At 42.6% G+C, this 20,206-nt stretch overlaps 1 protein-coding gene, 3 long non-coding RNA genes and 1 other non-coding gene across 9 annotated transcripts in view; 1 reads left to right on the top strand and 4 right to left on the bottom strand.

The window, feature by feature from the left end:
* The window catches only part of LOC144341060 (uncharacterized), a 558,577-nt gene that overhangs the window by 351,130 nt on the left and 187,241 nt on the right, over window positions 1–20,206 (bottom strand). The gene's annotated exons all lie outside the window — the stretch shown is intronic.
* LOC114678206 (uncharacterized) overlaps window positions 1–20,206 on the top strand; it is an 87,070-nt gene that overhangs the window by 61,914 nt on the left and 4,950 nt on the right. The window contains exons 2-4 of the long non-coding RNA XR_013417631.1: window positions 989–7,848; window positions 13,790–15,521; window positions 15,937–17,191. This is a non-coding gene — a long non-coding RNA (uncharacterized LOC114678206). The remainder of the gene's footprint in view (window positions 1–988; window positions 7,849–13,789; window positions 15,522–15,936; window positions 17,192–20,206) is intronic.
* Window positions 1–20,206, bottom strand: part of LOC715936 (uncharacterized) — a 39,943-nt gene that overhangs the window by 15,830 nt on the left and 3,907 nt on the right. For 4 of the 5 annotated variants that reach the window (XR_013417611.1, XM_078002760.1, XM_078002761.1 and 1 more), the window contains exon 2: window positions 16,203–16,329. The exons of the other annotated variant lie outside the window; for it this stretch is intronic. Coding sequence is in view for 3 of the 4 variants with exons in the window: in XM_078002760.1 (XP_077858886.1) it covers window positions 16,203–16,329 (127 nt within the window). In the remaining variant the exon portion in view is untranslated. The remainder of the gene's footprint in view (window positions 1–16,202; window positions 16,330–20,206) is intronic. 5 annotated transcript variants of the gene reach the window in all.
* LOC144341053 (uncharacterized) lies at window positions 2,472–13,854 on the bottom strand. Its single transcript, XR_013417635.1, has 2 exons — window positions 9,090–13,854; window positions 2,472–7,825 (listed from the first exon to the last, which is right to left on the bottom strand). It is a non-coding gene; the product is annotated as an uncharacterized LOC144341053 (long non-coding RNA).
* MIR571 (microRNA mir-571) lies at window positions 10,844–10,953 on the bottom strand. The gene has a single exon (NR_032719.1). It is a non-coding gene; the product is annotated as a microRNA mir-571 (primary transcript).

Here is a 20,206-nt window from a genome sequence, read left to right on the forward strand (position 1 = left end):
ATATTACAACCTCTGCAATGCAGTCACTAGAAAATGCTATGACTTTCACTGGGGACAGAAAGAGAGAGTGTGGCTTTTGAACAAGCTAAACAAGCGTTGCAGCTGACCCTGGACCTACGGCCCATACGAAATAGGCCATGAGAACTGCAAGTAGCTGTCCTAGATCAACATGCTAATCAGAGCCTTAGGCAGAAACAAGGTGGGAAGAGGGTACACCTTGGGGGTTTTTGACCCGGAAACTGCCATAGGCTGGCAAAGCTTATACCCCTTCCAAGAAGCAATTGTTAGCTTTTTATTGGGCTTTGCTGGAAACAGAGGACCTTTGCTTCAACCATGAGGTCTTTATGAGGCCTGAAATTCCTATTATGACTTGGGTCATGAATTCCCCCAAAACTCACCAGATAGGGCACACTCAGGAAAGCAGCATTATAAAATGGAAATGGTATACACAAGATAGGACTAAGCCAGGACGAAAGGGGATACTGCTTTTGCATAAGGATGTACAAAACTTGCCAGCTCAGAAAACCACCAAGAAAGCCCTTCAGATAAGAAAACCTCCCCCATCCAATGGGGCAAATGCTTTAAAAAACTAAGCCCAGAGGACCAGAAACATGCCTGGTTTACTAATGGTCCCACAAAATACACTGGTAGCACTTGATGCTAGAAGGCTGTGGCTTACAATCCTGTTAGAAAACATAAGCATTTCTGATGAAGGAAAAGGTGGAAGCAGCTAGCTGGTTGAACCAGTAGTGGTCCTCTGAGTTATTTAGGAGGAGGCCAGAGGGATCTGTCACTTGTATACCAACTCTTGGTCAGGAGCAAATGGTCTTACTACCTGGTTGCACCAATGGCAACAAAACAAACGGTTAATTGTGAATAAAGAGGTTTGGGGAAAAAAATACTGGGAAGATACCTGAATCCTGGTGTACACTACCATTATCACTGTTTTCCATGTTGATGCTCACGTGTCTCTGTTTTCTCTTGACAGACTATTTAATCAGCAGGCAGATCAACCAGCCAAAATTTCCACCACAACTGAAAACTTGAATGTGAATGAATGGATTACAACATGTTCAAGCCTTGCGGTGAGAGGCATTATAATGTAATAACCTATCTACTAACAGTCAGCACCTGTGTCTTTGTGCCTGAGGCCAAGAATAAGTTCATCAGCTGGGCAGCCACCACTGTAGAAGAAGCCAACCACAATCAATGTTGGCTATGAGTAGAGTTGCCAGAGGCCACCAGGAATGAGCTACCTTGGAGAATCGTCCCTGCCAACATTTCCGAATGGCTCTATCACTGCCAATGGGGCCACAACAACAACAACTGCAATCCAACCTGGACTTCCTCTGACCAAACCAAGCAATCGATTTATGCCCAAGTCAGGTGAAAAGTGAACTCCACCTTCACCTTGCATCAAACGCCTTGGTATCCTGACCAACATGCCTGGAAAGGTATATACTGGGAACCCGCTGTGCTGAAGGCTGGATTCTGTATAGCACCCCACTCCCCCACTTTGTCTGGAGGCTGTAAATGGCTCCTCTAATGTTACTCTGGGTTTCTCCCACCAGATAATTGTCAATATATACTCCAAATCAACAATATTGTCCCTAATGAAACACAATCTCTTTCCTACTTACACATTAGTACACTATGATTACAGTAACTATATTGCAGTCCCCTGGGGGGCCCTCTGGATATGTGGATCCTACGGGTCGTGACACCTGCCCCTACAATGGACACAGAGATACACTTGGGGGTGGCCATTAATTCCATTCACCATACAAATGTGCTGGACTCCCTGGTGGTGATATTCTACTACAGTATTCTCCCCTGCCACTGGTACAATCCTGCTTCGGTAGCAATTAAAATATTAAGCATACATGTAGACAAAGCTCTCTACTAAAAATACAAAAATTAGCCAGGCATGGTGGTGGGCGCCTGTAGTCCCAGCTACTCAGGAGCCTGAGGCAGAAGAATCGCTTGAACCTGGGAGGCGAAGGTTGCAGTGAGCCAAGATCATGCCACTGCACTCCAGCCCAGCAACAGAGCCAGACTCCATCATAAATAAATAAGGAGAACCTACATGAAAAAACACTCCCCAGTAAAACAGAGTTGAAAATAAAAATAAAAAATTCTGACCTATAAAAGACTGAATATAATATAGATGTACCATAAAAACAATCCTTTAAATAACTACAGTTTTCAACTGTGACTGTGTACTTACGAAGATCTGGTGTTTTGAATCCTTACATGCAGTGTACAGCAGTTAAAAAAAAAAAGGGATCTCGGCCAGGCACAGTGGCTCACGCCTGTAATCCCAGCACTTTTGGAGGCCGAGGCGGGCAGATCACAAGGTCAGGAGATTGAGACCATCCTGGCTAACACGGTGAAAACCTGTCTCTACTAAAAATACAAAACGCAAGCCGGGCGTGGTGGTGGGCGCCTGTAGTCCTAGCTACTTGGGAGGCTGAGGCAGGAGAATGGCGTGGACCCGGGAGGCGGAGCTTGCAGTGAGCCAAGACAGAGCCACTGCACTCCAGCCTGGGCGACAGAGCGAGACTCTGTCTCAAAAACAAAAAGGATGCATCTCAATTAAAAAATGCTCTAATAAGAATGAGCCTTTTCAGTACATTTATTTGTTACAATGTGTAAATGTGAGCATTTTATTTCAGAAATGTGAATTTGAAATCTGATAAATTTGACATAGAATATATCAGAAACTGAAAACATAGTAAGATGGCAGGAGGTTCTCTATGCACAACTTCTACAGTTACAAAAATGCAGCACTTATGTCCTGAAAAAGGGAACTTTATGGGAGCCTTGGAATCCATGTCAAGGGTTGTGAACCCAAGACTGAGGAGGGCCGTATTGAAAAGACATGCCCTTGTTTGAGTGGCATGCTTGCCCATCACGGTCACAGCTACAAAATAAAATATGTCCAATTTTCATTGTAGGCTTAGCTGTAGACCATTTGGTTTTGTTCCTGCCACTAGAACCATCTGCAAAGACACCTAAACCAAGACACCTATGCCTCAGGTGAAAGGCCTTTAGAAGTTGGTTCTATCTGTGGTCTCCGAATTAGCCCCAAATCCACCCTTTGCACATGTCAGTCATGGTGTGGAAGAAATCCTGCCCAGACACCCACAGAGAGAAACATCTATCTGTGCCCCTGGATGTAGGCTTGCCAGTATTTATTTGACAGTGGGTCTTCACGTGGCACTATAACCTGGCTCCAAGTCCACGCAACCAAAGTCCAGAAGAAGTTTTTCCTAACCTGGGACCTGCCAAAAAGCACACCTATATGTGCCCCTGTAGGCATGTTGGCTGACTTCATTCCCACTGTGAATCGTGAAGCAGTCACATAACCACGCTCTGGTCTCTGTCACTTAGAGTCTGAAAGACGTCCTGCCCACCCAGAAATCTGGAGGGAGAAATGCCATGAACCCCAAAACAGACCTGAAGACTTTGTTCTCAGCTATGTATCCTGAAGCAGCCTTGTGAATCGTTCCACACCCTCTCAGCTGTGATCAAGGGTCAGTACTGCTCATCTAGGAACTTGTCCAATGACTAGGTTAGACATTTCCAAACACCTCTCAAGAGCGACACAGGAGGAGCCACACCTGCTCCATTGATTGTATCAGCACCTTAATCTGCAGATATAACTGGAGGGTTTTCTTCCTCAGTGCCAGTCATACTGGTCAACATCTTGAAGAAAGTTCAGTCTTCTCAGAAAATACACAGAATCCACAACTGTCTGATGCCCAGATAACAGGTCTGCCAAGCATGAATTTCACTGCAGACCCAGTAGTAGTTGTGTGACCTGAATCCGAAGCACTTTATTGCAATCTCAGTGGAAATCTCATCAGTCCAGAAATCCAATAGGAGAAGACATTTACCTCCCAAAACTAGTCTATAAAGACAGAATGGTGTATTTACTCCTTCAGATGCAATGACGTCAAAACAAGGCTTCACAAATTATGAAAGATCAGGCAAACATAACAGCACTAAAGGAAACTAAAAATGCTCCAGGAACCATTAACAATAAAACACAGATCCAAGCCAGGTGTGGTGGCTCACGCCTGTAATCCCAACACTCTGGGGAGCCAAGGCGGGTGTATCACCTGAGGTCAGGAGTTCAAGACCAACCTGGCCAACATGGCAAAACCCCATCTCTACTAAAAATACAAAAATTAGCAGGGCATGGTGGCACGTGCCTGTAATCCCAGCCACCCAGGAGGCTGAGGCAGGAGAATCGCTGGAACCCAGGGGGCAGAGGCTGCAGTGAGCCAAGATTGTGCCACTGCACTCCAGCCTCGGGTGACAGAGCAAGACTCCGTCTCAAGAAAAAAAAAAAAAAAACTAAAAAATAGCTAACAGAAAATGTTCAGAGCAGCCAGAGAGAAAAGTCAGGTTATGCCCATCAGACTAACAGCAGATTTCTCTGCAGAAACCCCACAAACCAGAAGAAAGTGGGGGCCAATATTCAACATTCTTAAACAAAATAATTTTCAACCCGGAATTTCACATCCAGCCAAACTAAGCTTCATAAGCGAAGGAAAAATAATACAAACAAGCAAATGCTGAGAGATTTTGTCACCACCAGGTCTGACTTAGAAGAGCTCTTGAAGGACACATGAAAAAGAAAAACCGGTACCACCCACTGCAAAAACATACCAACCTGTAAAGACCATCGACACTATGAAGAAACTGCACCAGCTAATGGGCAAAATAACCAGCTAGCATCGTAATGACAGGATCAAATTTACACATAACAATATTAATCTTAAATGTAAATGGGCTAAATGCCCCAATTAAGACACAGACTGGAAAGTTAGATAAAGAGTCAAGAGGCCGGGCGCGGTGGCTCAAGCCTGTAATCCCAGCACTTTGGGAGGCCGAGATGGGCGGATCATGAGGTCAGGAGATCGAGACCATCCTGGCTAACACAGTGAAACCCCGTCTCTACTAAAAAATACAAAAAACTAGCTGGGCGAGGTGGCGGGCGCCTGTAGTCCCAGCTACTCGGGAGGCTGAGGCAGGAGAATGGCGTAAACCCGGGAGGCGGAGCTTGCAGTGAGCTGAGATCCGGCCACTGCACTCCAGCCTGGGCAACAGAGCGAGACTCTGTCTCAAAAAAAAAAAAAAAAAAAAAAAAAGAGTCAAGACCCATCAGTGTGCCATACTGAGGAGATCCATCTCATGTGCAGAGACAAACACAGGCTCAAAATAAAGGGATGGAGGAGGAGTATTTACCAAGCAAATGGAAAGCAAAAAAAAAGCCGGGGTTGCAATCCTAGTCTCTGATAAAACAGACTTCAAATGAACAAAGATCAAAAACAGAAGGGGTCAGGCGCAGTGGCTCATGCCTGTAACTCCCAGCACTTTGAGAGTCAGAGGCAGATGGATCACGAGGTCAGGAGATCAAGACCATCGTGGCTAACACAGTGAAACCCAATCTCTACAAAAATAGAAAAAATTAGCCAGGCGTGGTGGTGGGCGCCTGCAGTCCCAGCTACTCAGAAGGCTGAGGCAGAATGGTGTGAACCCGGGAGGCAGAGCTTCCAGTGAGCCGAGATCATGCCTCTACACTTTAGCCTGGGCGACACAGTGAGACTCCGTCTCAAAAAAAAAAAAAAAGAAAAAGAAGAAGGGCATTACATAATGGTAAAGGGATCAATGCAACAAGAAGAGATAACTATCCTAAATATATATGCACCCAATACAGGAGTACCCAGATTCATAAAGCAAGTTCTTAGAGACCTACAAAGAGAGATGACTCTCGCACAATAATAATGGGAGACTTTAACACCCCACTGTCAATATTAGATCAACAAGACAGAAAATTAACAAGGATATTCAGGACTTCAACTCACCTCTGGACCAAGCAGACCTAACAGACATCAACAGAACTCTCCACCCCAAATCAACAGAATATACGTTATTCTCAGCACCACATTGCACTTATTCTAAAGTTGAACACATAACTGAAGTAAAACACACTTCAGCAAATGCGAAAGAACGAAAATTATAACAGTCTCTCAGAAAACAGTGCAATCAAATTAGGACTCAGGATTAAGAAACTCAAAACCATACAACTATATGGAAACTGAACAACCTGCTCCTGAATGACTACTGGGTAAATAATGAAATTAAGGTAGAAATAAATAAGTTATTTGAAACCAATGAGAACAAAGACACAACCTACTAGAATCTCTGGGACACAGCCAAAGCAGCCTTTAGAGGGAAATTTATACCACTAAATGCCCACAAGAGAAGGCAGGAAAGACCTAAAATCGACACCCTATCATCACAATTAAAAGAACTAGAGAAGCAAAAGCAAACAAATTCAAAAGCTAGCAGAAGACAAGAAATAACTATGATCAGAGCAGAACTGGAGAAAATTTTTAAAAAATCTAGTGAATCCAGGAGCTAGTTTTTTTTTTTAAAGATCAACAAAATAGACCGCTAGAAACACTAATAAAGAAGAAAAGAGAGAAGAATCAAATAGACACAATAAAAAATGATAAGAGAGATATCAACAATGATCCCACAGAAACAAACTACCATCAGAGAATACTATAAACACCTCTACGCAAATAAACTAGAAAATCTAGAAGAAATGGATACATTCCTGGACACACACACCCTCCCAAGACTTAACCAGGAAGAAGTCGAATCCCTGAATAGACCAGTAACAAGTTCTGAAATTGAAGCAGTAATAGCCTACCAACCAAAAAAAGCCAGGACCAGACGGATTCACAGCCAAACTCTACCAAAAAAAGGGGAGTTGGTACCATTCCTTCTGAAACTATTCCAAACATTAGAAAAAGAGGGACTCCTCCTTAACTCATTTTATGAAGCCAGCATCATCCTGATAACAAAGCCTGGCAGAGAAACAACAAAAGAAAAAAATTCAGGCCATTATCTCTGATGAACATCGATATGAAAATCCTCAATAAAATACTGGCAAACCGAATGAATCCAGCAGCACATCAAATAGCTTATCTGCCATGATCAACTTGGCTTCATCCCTAGGATGAAACACTGGTTCAACATATGCCAATCAATAAACATAATCCATCACATAAACAGAACCAATGACAAAAACCACATGATTACCGCAACAGATGCAGAAAAGGCCTTCGATAAAATTCAACACCCCTTCAAGCTAAAAACTCTCAATCAACTAGATATTGATGGAATGTATCCCAAAATAATAAGCTATTTATGACAAACACAGCCAATATACTGAATAGGCAAAAGCTGGAAGTATTCCCTTTGAAAACCGCGATAAGACAAGGATGCCCTCTCTTACCACTCCTATTCAAAATAGTATTGGAAGTTCTGGCCAGGACAATCAGGCAAGAGAAAGAAATAAAGGGTATTCAAATAGGAAGAGAGGAAGTCAAGTTGTCTCTGTCTGCAGACGACATGATTGTATATTTAGAAAACCCAGTTGTCTCACCCCAAAATCTCCTTAATCTGACATGCAACTTCAGCAAAGTCTTAGGATACAAAATCAATTTGTAAAAGTCACAGCATTCCTATATACCAATAATAGACAATAGACAGAGAGCCAAATCATGAGTGAACTCCCATTCACAGCTGCTACAAAAAGAATAAAATACCTAGGAATACAACTTAGAGGGGATGTAAGAGACCTCTTCAAGGAGAACTACAAACCACTGCTCAAGGAAATAAGACAGGACACAAACAAATGGAAAAACATTCCATGCTCATGGATAGGAAGAATCGGTTATCATGAAATGGCCATAATGCCCAAAGTAATTTATAGATTCAGGCTGGGCGCAGTGGCTCAAGCCTGTAATCCCAGCACTTTGGGAGGCCGAGGCGGGTGGATCACGAGGTCAGGAGATCGAGACCATCCTGGCTAACATGGTGAAACCCCGTCTCTACTAAAAATACAAAAAACTAGCCGGGCGAGGTGGTGGGCGCCTGTAGTCCCAGCTACTCGGAGGCTGAGGCAAGAGAATGGCGTAAACCCGGGAGGCGGAGCTTGCAGTGAGCCGCGATCGCGCCACTGCACTCCAAGCCTGGGTGACACAGCGAGACTCCGTCTCAAAAAAAAAAAAAAAAAAGGCCGGGCGCGGTGGCTCAAGCCTGTAATCCCAGCACTTTGGGAGGCCGAGGCGGGCGGATCACAAGGTCAGGAGATTGAGACCACAGTGAAACCCCGTCTCTACTAAAAATACAAAAAATTAGCCGGGCGCGGTGGCGGGCACCTGTAGTCCTAGCTACTCAGGAGGCTGAGGCAGGAGAATGGCGTGAACCCAGGAGGCGGAGCTTGCAGTGAGCCGAGATCGCGCCACTGCACTCCAGCCTGGGCAACAGCGTGAGACTCCGTCTCAAAAAAAAAAAAAAAAAAAGTAATTTATAGATTCAGTGCTATTCCTATCAAGCTACCATTGACTCTTCACAGAATTGGAGAAAACTACTTTATATATCATATGGAACCAAAAATAGCCCATATAGTCATAGGCCAAGGCAGGTGGATTTCTTCAGCCCAGGAATTCAAGACCAGCCTGAGTAACAAGGCAAAACCCTGTTTCTACAAAAAAAATACCAAAAAAATTAGCTGGATCTGGTGGCATGTACTTGTAATCCCAGCTACTCGGCAGGCTGAGATGGGAAAATTGTTTGATATTGGAGAGTTTGAGGCTGAACTGAGCTGTGAATGCACCAGTGCACTAGAGCCTGGGAAACAAAGCAAGACCCTATGTGGATAAAAAAGAAGTTAGAATGTTAAGCTAGGCTTTTAAATTTTTTTTTAATTTATTTTTTTTTTTTTTGAGACGGAGTCTCGCTCTGTAACCCAGGCTGGAGTGCAGTGGCACGATCTCAGCTTACTGCAAGCTCTGCCTCCCAGGTTCACGCCATTCTCCTGCCCCAGCCTCCCAAGTAGCTGGGACTACAAGGGCCCGCCACCACGCCCGGCTAATTTTTTTGTATTTTTAGTAGAGACGGGGTTTCACCGTGTTAGCCAGCATGGTCTTGATCTCCTGACCTCGTGATCAGCCTCCCAAAGTGCTGGGATTACAGGCATGAGCCACCGCACCTGGCCAAGCTACACTTTTATGAGATATTTTATATCTCTTGGAAATTACAAAAAAAAAAAAAAAAAAAAAAAACTGTAGTAGATACACAAAACAGGGAACCAAAGCATATAACAATAAAAACAAAACAAAAACTCAACACTACACAAGCGAAGACAGCATGAAAGAAAAACGGAAACTACTAAATGTTCAGAAAACAATGAACAAAATGGTAGTCATATGTTATTTCTCTTTTATCTATTTTGTTGTCTTTTTTTTTTTTTTGAGATGGAGTCTCACTCTGTCGCTCAGGCTGGAATGCAGTGGCACGATCTTGGCTCACTGCAACCTCCGCCTCCAGGGTTGAAGCAATTCTTCTGCCTCAGCCTCAGTTATTAAAACTGCAGTACTCCTCATTGGTTTTCCTTTACCTAATGATTTCTGTGAAGTGAGACTTGGGTGGTGGGAAGAAGGAATTAGATACTTTACCTGCCACCTTGCATGTGTGGGCACTTGCACACATGCTGTCTACATGTAATCCACTCCCTTTACTTTCCTTTGAAACTGGGAAGGTTAAAATATGGGGGGAAATCCTATATGTTGCAATGATACCTTTATGGAAAATTTAAGACATCAAACTCCCCAGGCTCTCCGTCTTGATTTATGCTTGAGTTGTCACGTGCTGTATTTGCTTTGAACTCATTATCAGAAGTTTTACTAAAATGTTGAAGAAATAATTCACTTTCATCTGCTTTCTAGATTTTGTACATCTGAGTTAATAAAGCAAAGCTTGTTGATAGTGTAGTTTTCTGCAGCCATTACCCCTACAAAGAAGTTTGAATGAGGGATTTTTTTTCTTTGTTAAAATAGTTCCTGTTTCTGTAGAAATTTCATTTTTAGATTAAACTGCGATGAATATCAGAAAAAAAAAAAGAAAGAAAGAAAATGAGATCTCAGGAGAAATCACTCATTATGGCAAAGACAGTACCAAAGGGGATGGTGCGAAACGATTCATGAGAAGCCAACCATATAATCCAATCACATCCCTCCAGGCCCCACCTACAACATTAGGGCTTACCATTTAATGTGAGATTTGAATGAGGAGGCCACAGATCCAAACCATATTACTTACAAAAGCCAAAAAGTGAAAAACCTCAAACATCCTTCAGGAGACGAATAATTTAAAAGGATGTGGTTTGGCTGGGCATGGTAGCTTATGCCTGTAATCCCAGCACTTTGGGAGGCCGAGGCGGGCGGACCATGAGGTCAGGAGATCGAGATCATCCTCGTTAACACGGTGAAACCCTGACTCTACTAAAAATACAAAAAAAAAAAAAAAATTAGCCAGGTGTGGTGGCAGGTGCCTGTAGTCCCAGCTGGAGCCTGAGGCAGGAGAATGTCGTGAACCCAGGAGGTGGAGCTTGCAGTGAGCCGAGATCGAGCCACTGCACTCCAGCCTGGGCGACAGAGCGAGATTCCGTCTCAAAAAAAATAAAAGGATGTGGCTTACGTGGCTTACACATACAATGAAAACTTCTTTAGACTTAAATGAAAATATCTTTTCAGATCATACAATAAGGATAGATCTTAAAGCCATTATTTTAATAAGACAGTATTTAATTAGACACCATTATTTAATAAGACACTAACAAAGTGACAGTGTATGATTCCACTTACATAAGATATTTTAGGTAGTAAATTCCTACAAAACATAAGTACAATGGTGCTTGCCTATAGTTAGGGTTGCGAGACCTCAGTGGAGTTAAAGACCAAGGAAGGGTTATTTGGAAAAAGCAGGCCCTCACCCAGGTGGCCAACTCCACAGCCCACAGACATGGCTACAGACAAGAAAATGGTGCATGGAGGTTGGCCTTACTGAGGATTATGAAGCAGTTCCGTAACTTCTCTCAAATTCCATCTCAGCTATAGCCCAGAAGTGGTCCTTCCTGTCAAGAGACTTGCAGGAAGACACACCCAGTCATGGCCCTAGAGACAGGCCTGCAGATCCTGGCCTCAGTTGTGCTGCTTGAAGCAGCCCTATGACTCACTTCAAGTCATTTGTAGTCACAGTCCGTGGCCACTCATACACACTCAGAGGCCCACAGAGACCTGCAAAAACTGTTTCCAGGGACCGCGTACGGTGGCTCAAGCCTGTAATCCCAGCACTTTGCGAGGCTGAGGTGGGTGGATCAGGAGGTCAGGAGATCAAGACCAGCCTGGCTAACATGGTGAAACCCCGTCTCTACAAAAAATACAAAAAATTAGCCAGGCGTACCAGGCGCAGTGGCTCACACCTGTAATCCCAGAACTTTGGGAGGTCAAGGCAGGTGGATCACGAGATCAGGAGATCAAGACCACAGTGAAATCCTGTCTCTACTAAAAATACAAAAAAGCAGCCCGGCGCGGTGGCGGGTGCCTGTAGTCCCAGCTACCCCGGAGGCTGAGACAGAAAGGCATGAACCCGGGAGGCAGAGCTTGCAGTGAGCTGATACTGCGCCACTGCACTGCAGCCTGGGTGACAGAGTGAGACTCCATCTCAAAAGAAAAAAAAAAATTAGCCAGGCATGGTGGTTTGCACCTGTAGTCCCAGCTACTCAGGAGGCTGAGGCAGGAGAATCGCTTGAATCCAGGAGGCAGAGGTTGCAGTGAGTCAAGTTCACGCCACTGCACTCCAGCCTGGGGGACAAAATAGGACTCCGACACCAAAAAAAAAAAAAAAAAAAAAACTGTTCCCAGGTAGTCAGTAAAAGCCAAACCCATTTATATACCTGGTATTTGGGCTATAATATGCAGACAAACTTCAAAACCCAATTCTACTGCCTGCCATATAGATTAATGTCCTCAAGGAAATCTAATCTTTCCAGGGCCCAGAAAGAATCTATGACTGTCCAAATCTCTGGTAACACAACCATCAAAAGCAGACCCCACAGCAGACCCAGCATCACCCTTGTGACCCAGCTACAACCCTTCTTCTCTGCAACCCCAGAGGTAATCTCATCAGCCTGGGGACCCAACAAAAGGAGATGTTTACCTGCCAAAAAACAGATTATAGAAAACTGTAAATCACTGTTAACTCCTTAAAATATATAGACACAGGGCTGCTTCAGGGACCACAGCTGAAGCCAAGATCTGCAAGCATGCCTCCAGGACCACAGCTTCTATCTTAACATATTACCGAAAGTTTGTATCAGAACAATTAGCCAAGGAAAAGAACAAAGCTCTCCTGCTTGCAAAATAAGAAAAAATTTTACTGTTTGTAGATAATATGATCATGCATATATATGAAATCCTAGAGTAGAATAACAAAAACTGAACTAATAAATGCATTTATTAAGGTATTAGGATACATAATCAACATGTAAATACTTGCGGGGTTTTTTTGTGCATGTTTTTGAGACAGAGTCTCACTCTGAGGCCAAGGCTCATCTCAAACTCCTGTGCTCAAGTGATCCACATGCCTTGGCTTCTGAAAGTGCTGGGATTACAAAAATGAACCACTACACCTGCCACAACATACAAATATTTGTTTCATTTCCATAAAGTAACAACAAAATTTCCAAGAAAAAAATTCAATTTACAACACTATAAAAATAAGAAATTCAAAATAAATTTAACCAATGAAATAAAAAATTTATACGCTAAATACAATAAGCCACAAAATCTAATGTATAACAATAAATGTATATACTAAATACAATAATGACAGAAATTGAAGCAGACACAAACACATATTTCATTAGGATCACTAATATTGTCGAAGTATATTATCGAAAGTGATCTGTAGATTCAAATGGGATCCCTATCAAAATTTTAGTGTTATTTTTCACAGTAATAGAAAACACAATTGTAAAATTTAAGTGTAACCTTAAACAACTTTAAATAACCTGAGCCATCGTGAGAAAGAACAAAGCTGGGGCATCATACTTCTTAATTTTAAACTTTATTTAAAGGTTATTGTAAGCAAAAGAATATGGCATGTGCATAAATACACATACAAAAACCAATGAACAGAATAGCGCCCAGAAACAAATCCATGCATACAAGGTCCACGAATTTTGGGATGGGGATCATGAATATACAATACAGAAATTATAGGCTTGTCAATACATGGTGTCAGAAAAACTGAGGAGCCACAAGCAAAAGAATAAAAGTACTTTTTTTTTTTTTTTTTTTTTTTGAGACGGAGTCTCACTCTGTTGCCCAGGCTGGAGTGCAGTGGCGCGATCTCGGCTCACTGCAAGCTCTGCCTCCCAGGTTCACACCATTCTCCTGCCTCAGCCTCCGAGTAGCTGGGACTACAGGCACCCACCACCACGCCCAGCTAATTTTTTGTATTTTTAGTAGAGACGGAGTTTCACTGTGTTAGCTGGGATGGTCTCGATCTCCTGACCTCGGCCTCTCAAAGTGCTGGGATTACAGGCGTGAGCCTCCACGCCTGGCAAAGGTAGACCATTTTCTTATACCATACCCCAAAATTAACTCAAAATGAAACACATATAAGACCAAAAACCTTAGAACTCCTGAAGAAAACATGGAAAAACCTTGATACTGGTCTTGGCAATAATTTTTTGATATGCCATCAAAAGCACGGCAACAACAACAAAAATACAAACAAGTGGGATTGTATCAAAGTAAACTGCTTCTTCACAGCAAAGGAAAACAAAATTTCTAAAAACCCTACGGGATAGAAATATTTGCAAGTGATATATCTGATAACAAGTTAATTTTGGGAGAACAAGGCGGGAGGATCACTTGAGGTCAGGAGACTGAGACCAGCCTGACCAACATGGTGAAATCCCATCTCTACTAAAAATACAAAATAAGCCAAGAGTGGTGGCGCATGCCTGTAATCCCAACTACTTGGGAGGCTAAGGCAGAAGAATCACTTGAACCCAGGAGGCAGAGATCACAGTGAGCCAAGATCGTGCTACTGCACTCCAGCCTGGTGACAGAGGAAGACTGTCTCAAAAAAAAAAAAAAAAGTTAGTATCCACATTCAAAATATTTAAGAAACTTCTGCAATTCAAAGCAAAACAATAATAACGATAACCCATTCAAAAACAGGCAAAAGGTTAGATTTTTTTCCCCAAAGACATACATACAACATATATGCTGTATTCTGTTGGTGAGATGTAAATTGAAAAAGTCATCATAAAAACCAGTAAAAAATAAAAATGGACATATCATATAATCCAGCAATACCATTTCTGGCCATACTACCAAAGGAAATTAAATTAACACCTTGAAGAAATATCTTCAGCCCCATATTCATTGTATATTTATAATAGCCAAAATATGGAGTGTATATATATACATAGTAGAATACTACTCAGCCATAAGAGAAAAGGAAATCTAGCCATTTACAACATGGATAGACCTGGAGGACATGATGCTAAATGAAATTAGCCAAACACAGAGGGACAAAGAAACTGCTTCTTGTCACATAGATGGGTAAATCTTAAAAATGTAAACTCATAGAAGCAGAAAGTAGAATGGCGGTTGTTAGAGCCTAAGGGTGGGAACATGAGGAGATGTTGTTCAAAGAGTACAAATTTTTAGTTATAAGTTGAATAAGTCTGAGTAACCTAATGTACATTAGCATTAGATTAGCATAATAGTATTCTGTTTATAATTAGTAATACTGTAATGTATGCTTACAATTTGCTACGACACTAGGCCTTAAGTGTTCTTATTACCAAAAAAAAATCATTATCTGAGGTAATAGATGTGTTGATCAACTTGACTATATTTTTGCAATAAAATATGCATATATCACAAAATATATACTTATCAAATCATTACATTGTACACATTAAAGATACTCAAACAATTTTTTTTTTTTTTTTTTTTTTGAGACGGAGTCTCGCTCTGTCACCCAGGCTGGAGTGCAGTGGCCGGATCTCAGCTCACTGCAAGCTCCGCCTCCCGGGTTCGCGCCATTCTCCTGCCTCAGCCTCCTGAGTAGCTGGGACTACAGGCGCCTGCCACCTCGCCCGGCTAAGTTTTTGTATTTTTAGTAGAGACGGGGTTTCACTGTGTTAGCCAGGATGGTCTCGATCTCCTGACCTCGTGATCCGCCCGTCTCGGCCTCCCAAAGTGCTGGGATTACAGGCTTGAGCCACCGCGCCCGGCCTCAAACAATTTTTATTTATCAGAAAACTCCATGTCACACAAACACAGCTATACAGTAAGTCCTCACTTAATGTTCAAAACAGGTTCTTGAAAACTGCAACTTTAAAGGAAGCAATGTTGCTATATACCAAACATAACTCTTGTTTGTATCAATTAAACTTTGCTAAAATTAGTTTTCTTTTTTTGTTGTTGTTTTTTGGGTTTTTTTGAGACTGAGTTTTGCTCTTATCACCCAGACAGAAGTTCAATGGTGCAATCTCGGCTCACTGCATCCTCCACCTCCCAGGTTCAAGTGATTCTCCCAACTAACCCTCCCGAGTAGCTGGATTACAAGCACCTGCCACCACGTCCAGCTAGTTTTTTGTATTTTTAGTAGAGACGGGGTTTTGTCATGTTGGCCAGGCTGGTCTCAAACTCCTGACCTCATGATCCACCCACCTCAGCCTCCCAAAGTGCTGGGATTTCAGGCGTAAGCCACCGTGCCCAGCCCTAAAATTCATTTTCTTAAATGATATGTTGCTTCACTTACAGTTTCTGAGACTCTATCACCAATGTTAAGAATTTACTATATACATATACAACTTATATATGTGTGTGAGACACACACATTTTTTTTTTTTTTTGAGACGGAGTCTCGCTCTGTCGCCCAGGCTGGAGTGCAGTGGCCAGATCTCAGCTCACTGCAAGCTCCGCCTCCCGGGTTTACGCCATTCTCCTGCCTCAGCCTCCGGAGTAGCTGGGACTACAGGCGCCCGCCACCTCGCCCGGCTAGTTTTTTGTATTTTTTAGTAGAGACGGGGTTTCACCGGATTAGCCAGGATGGTCTCGATCTCCTGACCTTGTGATCCACCCGTCTCGGCCTCCCAAAGTGCTGGGATTACAGGCTTGAGCCACCGCGCCCGGCGACACACACATTTTTATATAGATACAGATATATCTCAAAAGACATTCTACAAAAATAGAAAATAAAACACTGAGGGAGTATTAGGAATTATGTATTAAAATTATCCTCACCCAGGGAGACCAGGTTTCTGTAGTTCTCCAACATCACATCTCTATACAGATTCTGTTGGGCAGGGTCTAGGCATTTCCACTCTTCTGGAGAGAATTCTATGGCCACATCCCTGAATGTTAAGGGTTCCTGAAAATACATATGTATCAAGTGAGAGAGGTCTTAATTTGACTACAGGTGAAATGTGTTAAGAGAACTAGTTCTGACATGTGACTGGGATTATCTGATAAAATAACTTTCAACACAGTAATATTCTCTAAAGTATTCTATAGCTCTGAGGAAAAAGGAAGGCATTCCAACAGTTTCTGTTGCTGCAATAAAAATAATGGGCTACATTGACCTGCCCCTACCAAAACCAAGCAGAGTAGGCCCTGTGACCTCCTGGAAAACAGGTTGAACTCACCTCTCATGAAAGTATCTGGAAGTCCTCATGCTTGACCTTGGCCTTGCTATAATATGTGAGTAACTTAATTTAAAAAACAGAAACGTTTCCACCCAGAACAATAGACAGGATGTGATGGGAGGGCATACGTGATGATTTAACTTCAAATTGTGACCCTAGGGGAAGACTGGGCTGAGAGTCACTTAGCTAAGCACTGTCTCTCAAGCTTCAATGTGCATATAAATTATTTAATGTCCTAGGCCTCACTGTACCAAAATTTTGCAGCTTTGAAAACAGTCCATGAATTAGCGACTTTTATCAAGTCTCCTGTTAATGCTGATGTTCCTCCACCTGGATCCATTATAGCACTACTCGGCTAGAGAAAGCAGGCACAGCACAGAGTCCCTTACCCCAACACAAATACTTTTCATTCCAAGACAAGACCACCAATCATCCTGAAGCATAGCATTCTCTGCAGGCCCTTTAATGGTTACAAAGGCTGGAGATGGTGTCAATGTCTAACTCTGCATTGGAAAAACATGTGGGCCGGGAGTGGTGGCTCACGCAGTTATCCCAGCACTATGGGAGGCCGAGGCGGAGAATCACAAGGTCAGGAGTTCGAGACCAACCTGGCCAATATGGTGAAACCCTGTCTTTACTAAAAATATAAAAAATAGCCAGACTTGGTGACATGCGCCTGTAATCTCAGCTACTCAGGAGGCTGAGGCAGAAGAATCGCTTTAACTCAGGAGGTAGAGGTTGCAGTGAGCCGAGATCATGCCACTGCAGTCCGGCCTGCGAAACAGAGTAAGACTCCATCTCAAAAAAAAAAAAAAAAAAAGGAAAGAAAAGAAAAACATGTGCACCTGCATTAATGTGATATTTATGGAGCATGTACTATGTGCTCAGGAGTATGTCACAGAGCACTGTGCTGGGACATTCATATTATGTGTTAATTCTTGTAACATCCTGGGAGGTGGGTACTAAGTATCCAATACTTCCCAGGATTTAAATGCAGGGCCCAGAATTTCCATTTCCTTTGTTTTTGTACTACTGATTTTTTTTTTTTAAATGTATAGAAGAATAGCTCAATATAAATAGATGGCAAAGAAACAGAAAGGAAGTTTTAAGTGCAATTCAGGGGAATTTTTGTGTATTTACTTTAAGACTTGTAAAAAAAAAACAAACTACAGGCATGGAGAACAGGTTGCTGGATGAGATGTCTCTAGAAACACTGGTTTTAATTTTATAAAAAAGAATTTCAGGCCCAAAAGTATGTATCTTTTCCCAATTTATCTGCTTTTGTGTTTCAGGAAATTGGGAGCACCAGCTCTGGAGAGGTGGTAGGAGCAGCCACTCCAAACACTGATCTCCTCAAAGCAGTTCTGTGAGAGATTTCAGTGTGGGGCCAGACCTGGACAAGGTTCAGCAGAGAGTGGATCTGAGCAGGGTTAGGACAGAGAGTGGGCCCCAGGCTTCTGTTCTCTATGCCGCTAAGTATTTTCAGCTGTCTTTTCTAAGGCTGCCCTAGAGAAATTTGATTCCCAGAGTTTGTGAAATTTTAATCTATTTTAGCCACTTCCCTGTGTCTTTCATAACATACAACAAGGAATTTAACCAAAACCCTTGTTTTTCTAGACCAATTATGTTAGAAGCCAAACACTTACTCTTAGCAAGGTAAAAACAATACTAACAATAACAACTTCTCTTCTGTCAGTGAATACTCTCTTCAGGTGGTGGCATTAAAACTCACAAAACAATAAAAGGAAAGTAACCCAAATGAAGTTTAAGTCTCCTGTACAGTGTCCGTCTTTGTACTGAACACATGATGCTGAATTCAACCATTATTCATGTGCTCCAGACTGCAAGTTGCTTGAGGGTAGGGACCATGACTGCTTCATCTCTTTTTCTAATGACCACATGAAATAGAAACAATTAGCTTATTAATCAGTTTGAGAATCAGATCTCATTTTTCACCAAAAAACTGGAGAACTGGAGCAACTCTTATCTGGGTATAAACCAAGGAGATTCTTTCTGTGAAGGGAGGAACAAACCCTGGGTGAGTCATTTCTCTTCCTCTAAAATGGGAGCAGAATTAGACCTTGCCATCAGACTGACCCAGTCTGCACAGGATATCCTCAGATGTCTCAAATACAGATGCTGGTGAGTGTCCCCAGTGACCCTGGGCTGATGTCCCCATAGTGATCCAGGCAGGAGAGATTCAGGCTCAATTTGTGGGATGCAAACAGAAAATGGAACAGCCCTGGTGAAGCTGCAGATCCTAGATCCAGATGTGAAAGCCCCTGTCCCTGATCAGGTAACTCTGAGGCAAGGCGAAGGACAAAAGTACTCTACTCCAATAACACAGTTTACAGGGAGGCATAGTTGTGACTATGGCTCTGGTTATTTTGTGGCCCTGACCCCCCACTGCTAAAGTGATTGTTTACACTTAACAGATTCTGCCACGGGATTGTGTTCATACCAGAAGCCTCCCACACAACTACAGCAAGTCACTGGACAAGATCTGGAAAACTCAAAGGGCTCCACTCTGAAAGTGGGGATTAAGATGTCTACGTTGACCTCTCATGATGCAGAAAACGTCTTCTGAGTTTTCTGTATGTCTTCAACCCAAAGTCTAGCCCTGTCTTATGAATCCTAGGCAGAGGTCAGCTTTTATGTGCAGATTCTAGGTAGGATCAATGTGCCTCAGCATTCTTGGGGGTTACAGCAAGTGGAGTACAACCGGAGGAAAGATTGTTCATAAAGGCACCTTCAACACATTCTGGTTGGTTTGTTTGTTTTTTGAGATGGAGTCTTGCCTCAGCATTCTTGGGGGTTACAGCAAGTGGAGTACAACCGGAGGAAAGATTGTTCATAAAGGCACCTTCAACACATTCTGGTTTGTTTGTTTGTTTTTTGAGATGGAGTCTTGCTTTGTCGCCAGGCTGGAGTGCAATGGTGCCATCTCAGCTCACTGCAACCCCCACCTCCCAAGTTCAAGCAATTCCCCTGCCTCAGCCTCCTAAGTGGCTGGGATTACAGGCGCGCGCCACCACACCTGGCTAATTTTTTGTATTTTAGTAGAGACAGGGTTTCTCTATGTTGCCCAGGATGGTTTCAATCCCCTGACCTTGTGATCTGCCTGCCTCAGCCTCCCAAAGTGCTGGGATTACAGGCGTGAGCCACCATGCCAGGCCCAACACATTCTGAAGAATATTTTGACCTAAAAGGAAAATCCTGGGGTAAACCATAAGTAGAGAGTTTATTTGGGCCAAAGCTTGAAGAAGCAATGCTGGAATATAAAGCTGCCCTGAATATACACTCCAACTAGAAGAAGTTATGAGTATATTTTTAAAGGCAAAAAGGAAGGTAGAGAGAGAACGGATAGAAAGTCATCAGAAATTCTTATTGCCTTATGGAAGTAAGTGGTTAGTGACTGGCTATATACATTGTTAATTTATAAGGTGTGGGTTATAGTGTCCACTATGACATTATTAGGTTAATTTACAGCCATTTGTGGCAATAGAACACAATTTCAAAAGACAAATAGTTCAAAGAGGGGAACAGTACATGACTGTGGTCTCATTTTAACACATCACTGTATCTGATTAAAATAACTTATAT

The sequence above is a fragment of the Macaca mulatta genome, chromosome 5 (genome assembly GCF_049350105.2).
Source record: "Macaca mulatta isolate MMU2019108-1 chromosome 5, T2T-MMU8v2.0, whole genome shotgun sequence".
Taxonomy (NCBI): Eukaryota; Metazoa; Chordata; class Mammalia; order Primates; family Cercopithecidae; genus Macaca; species Macaca mulatta.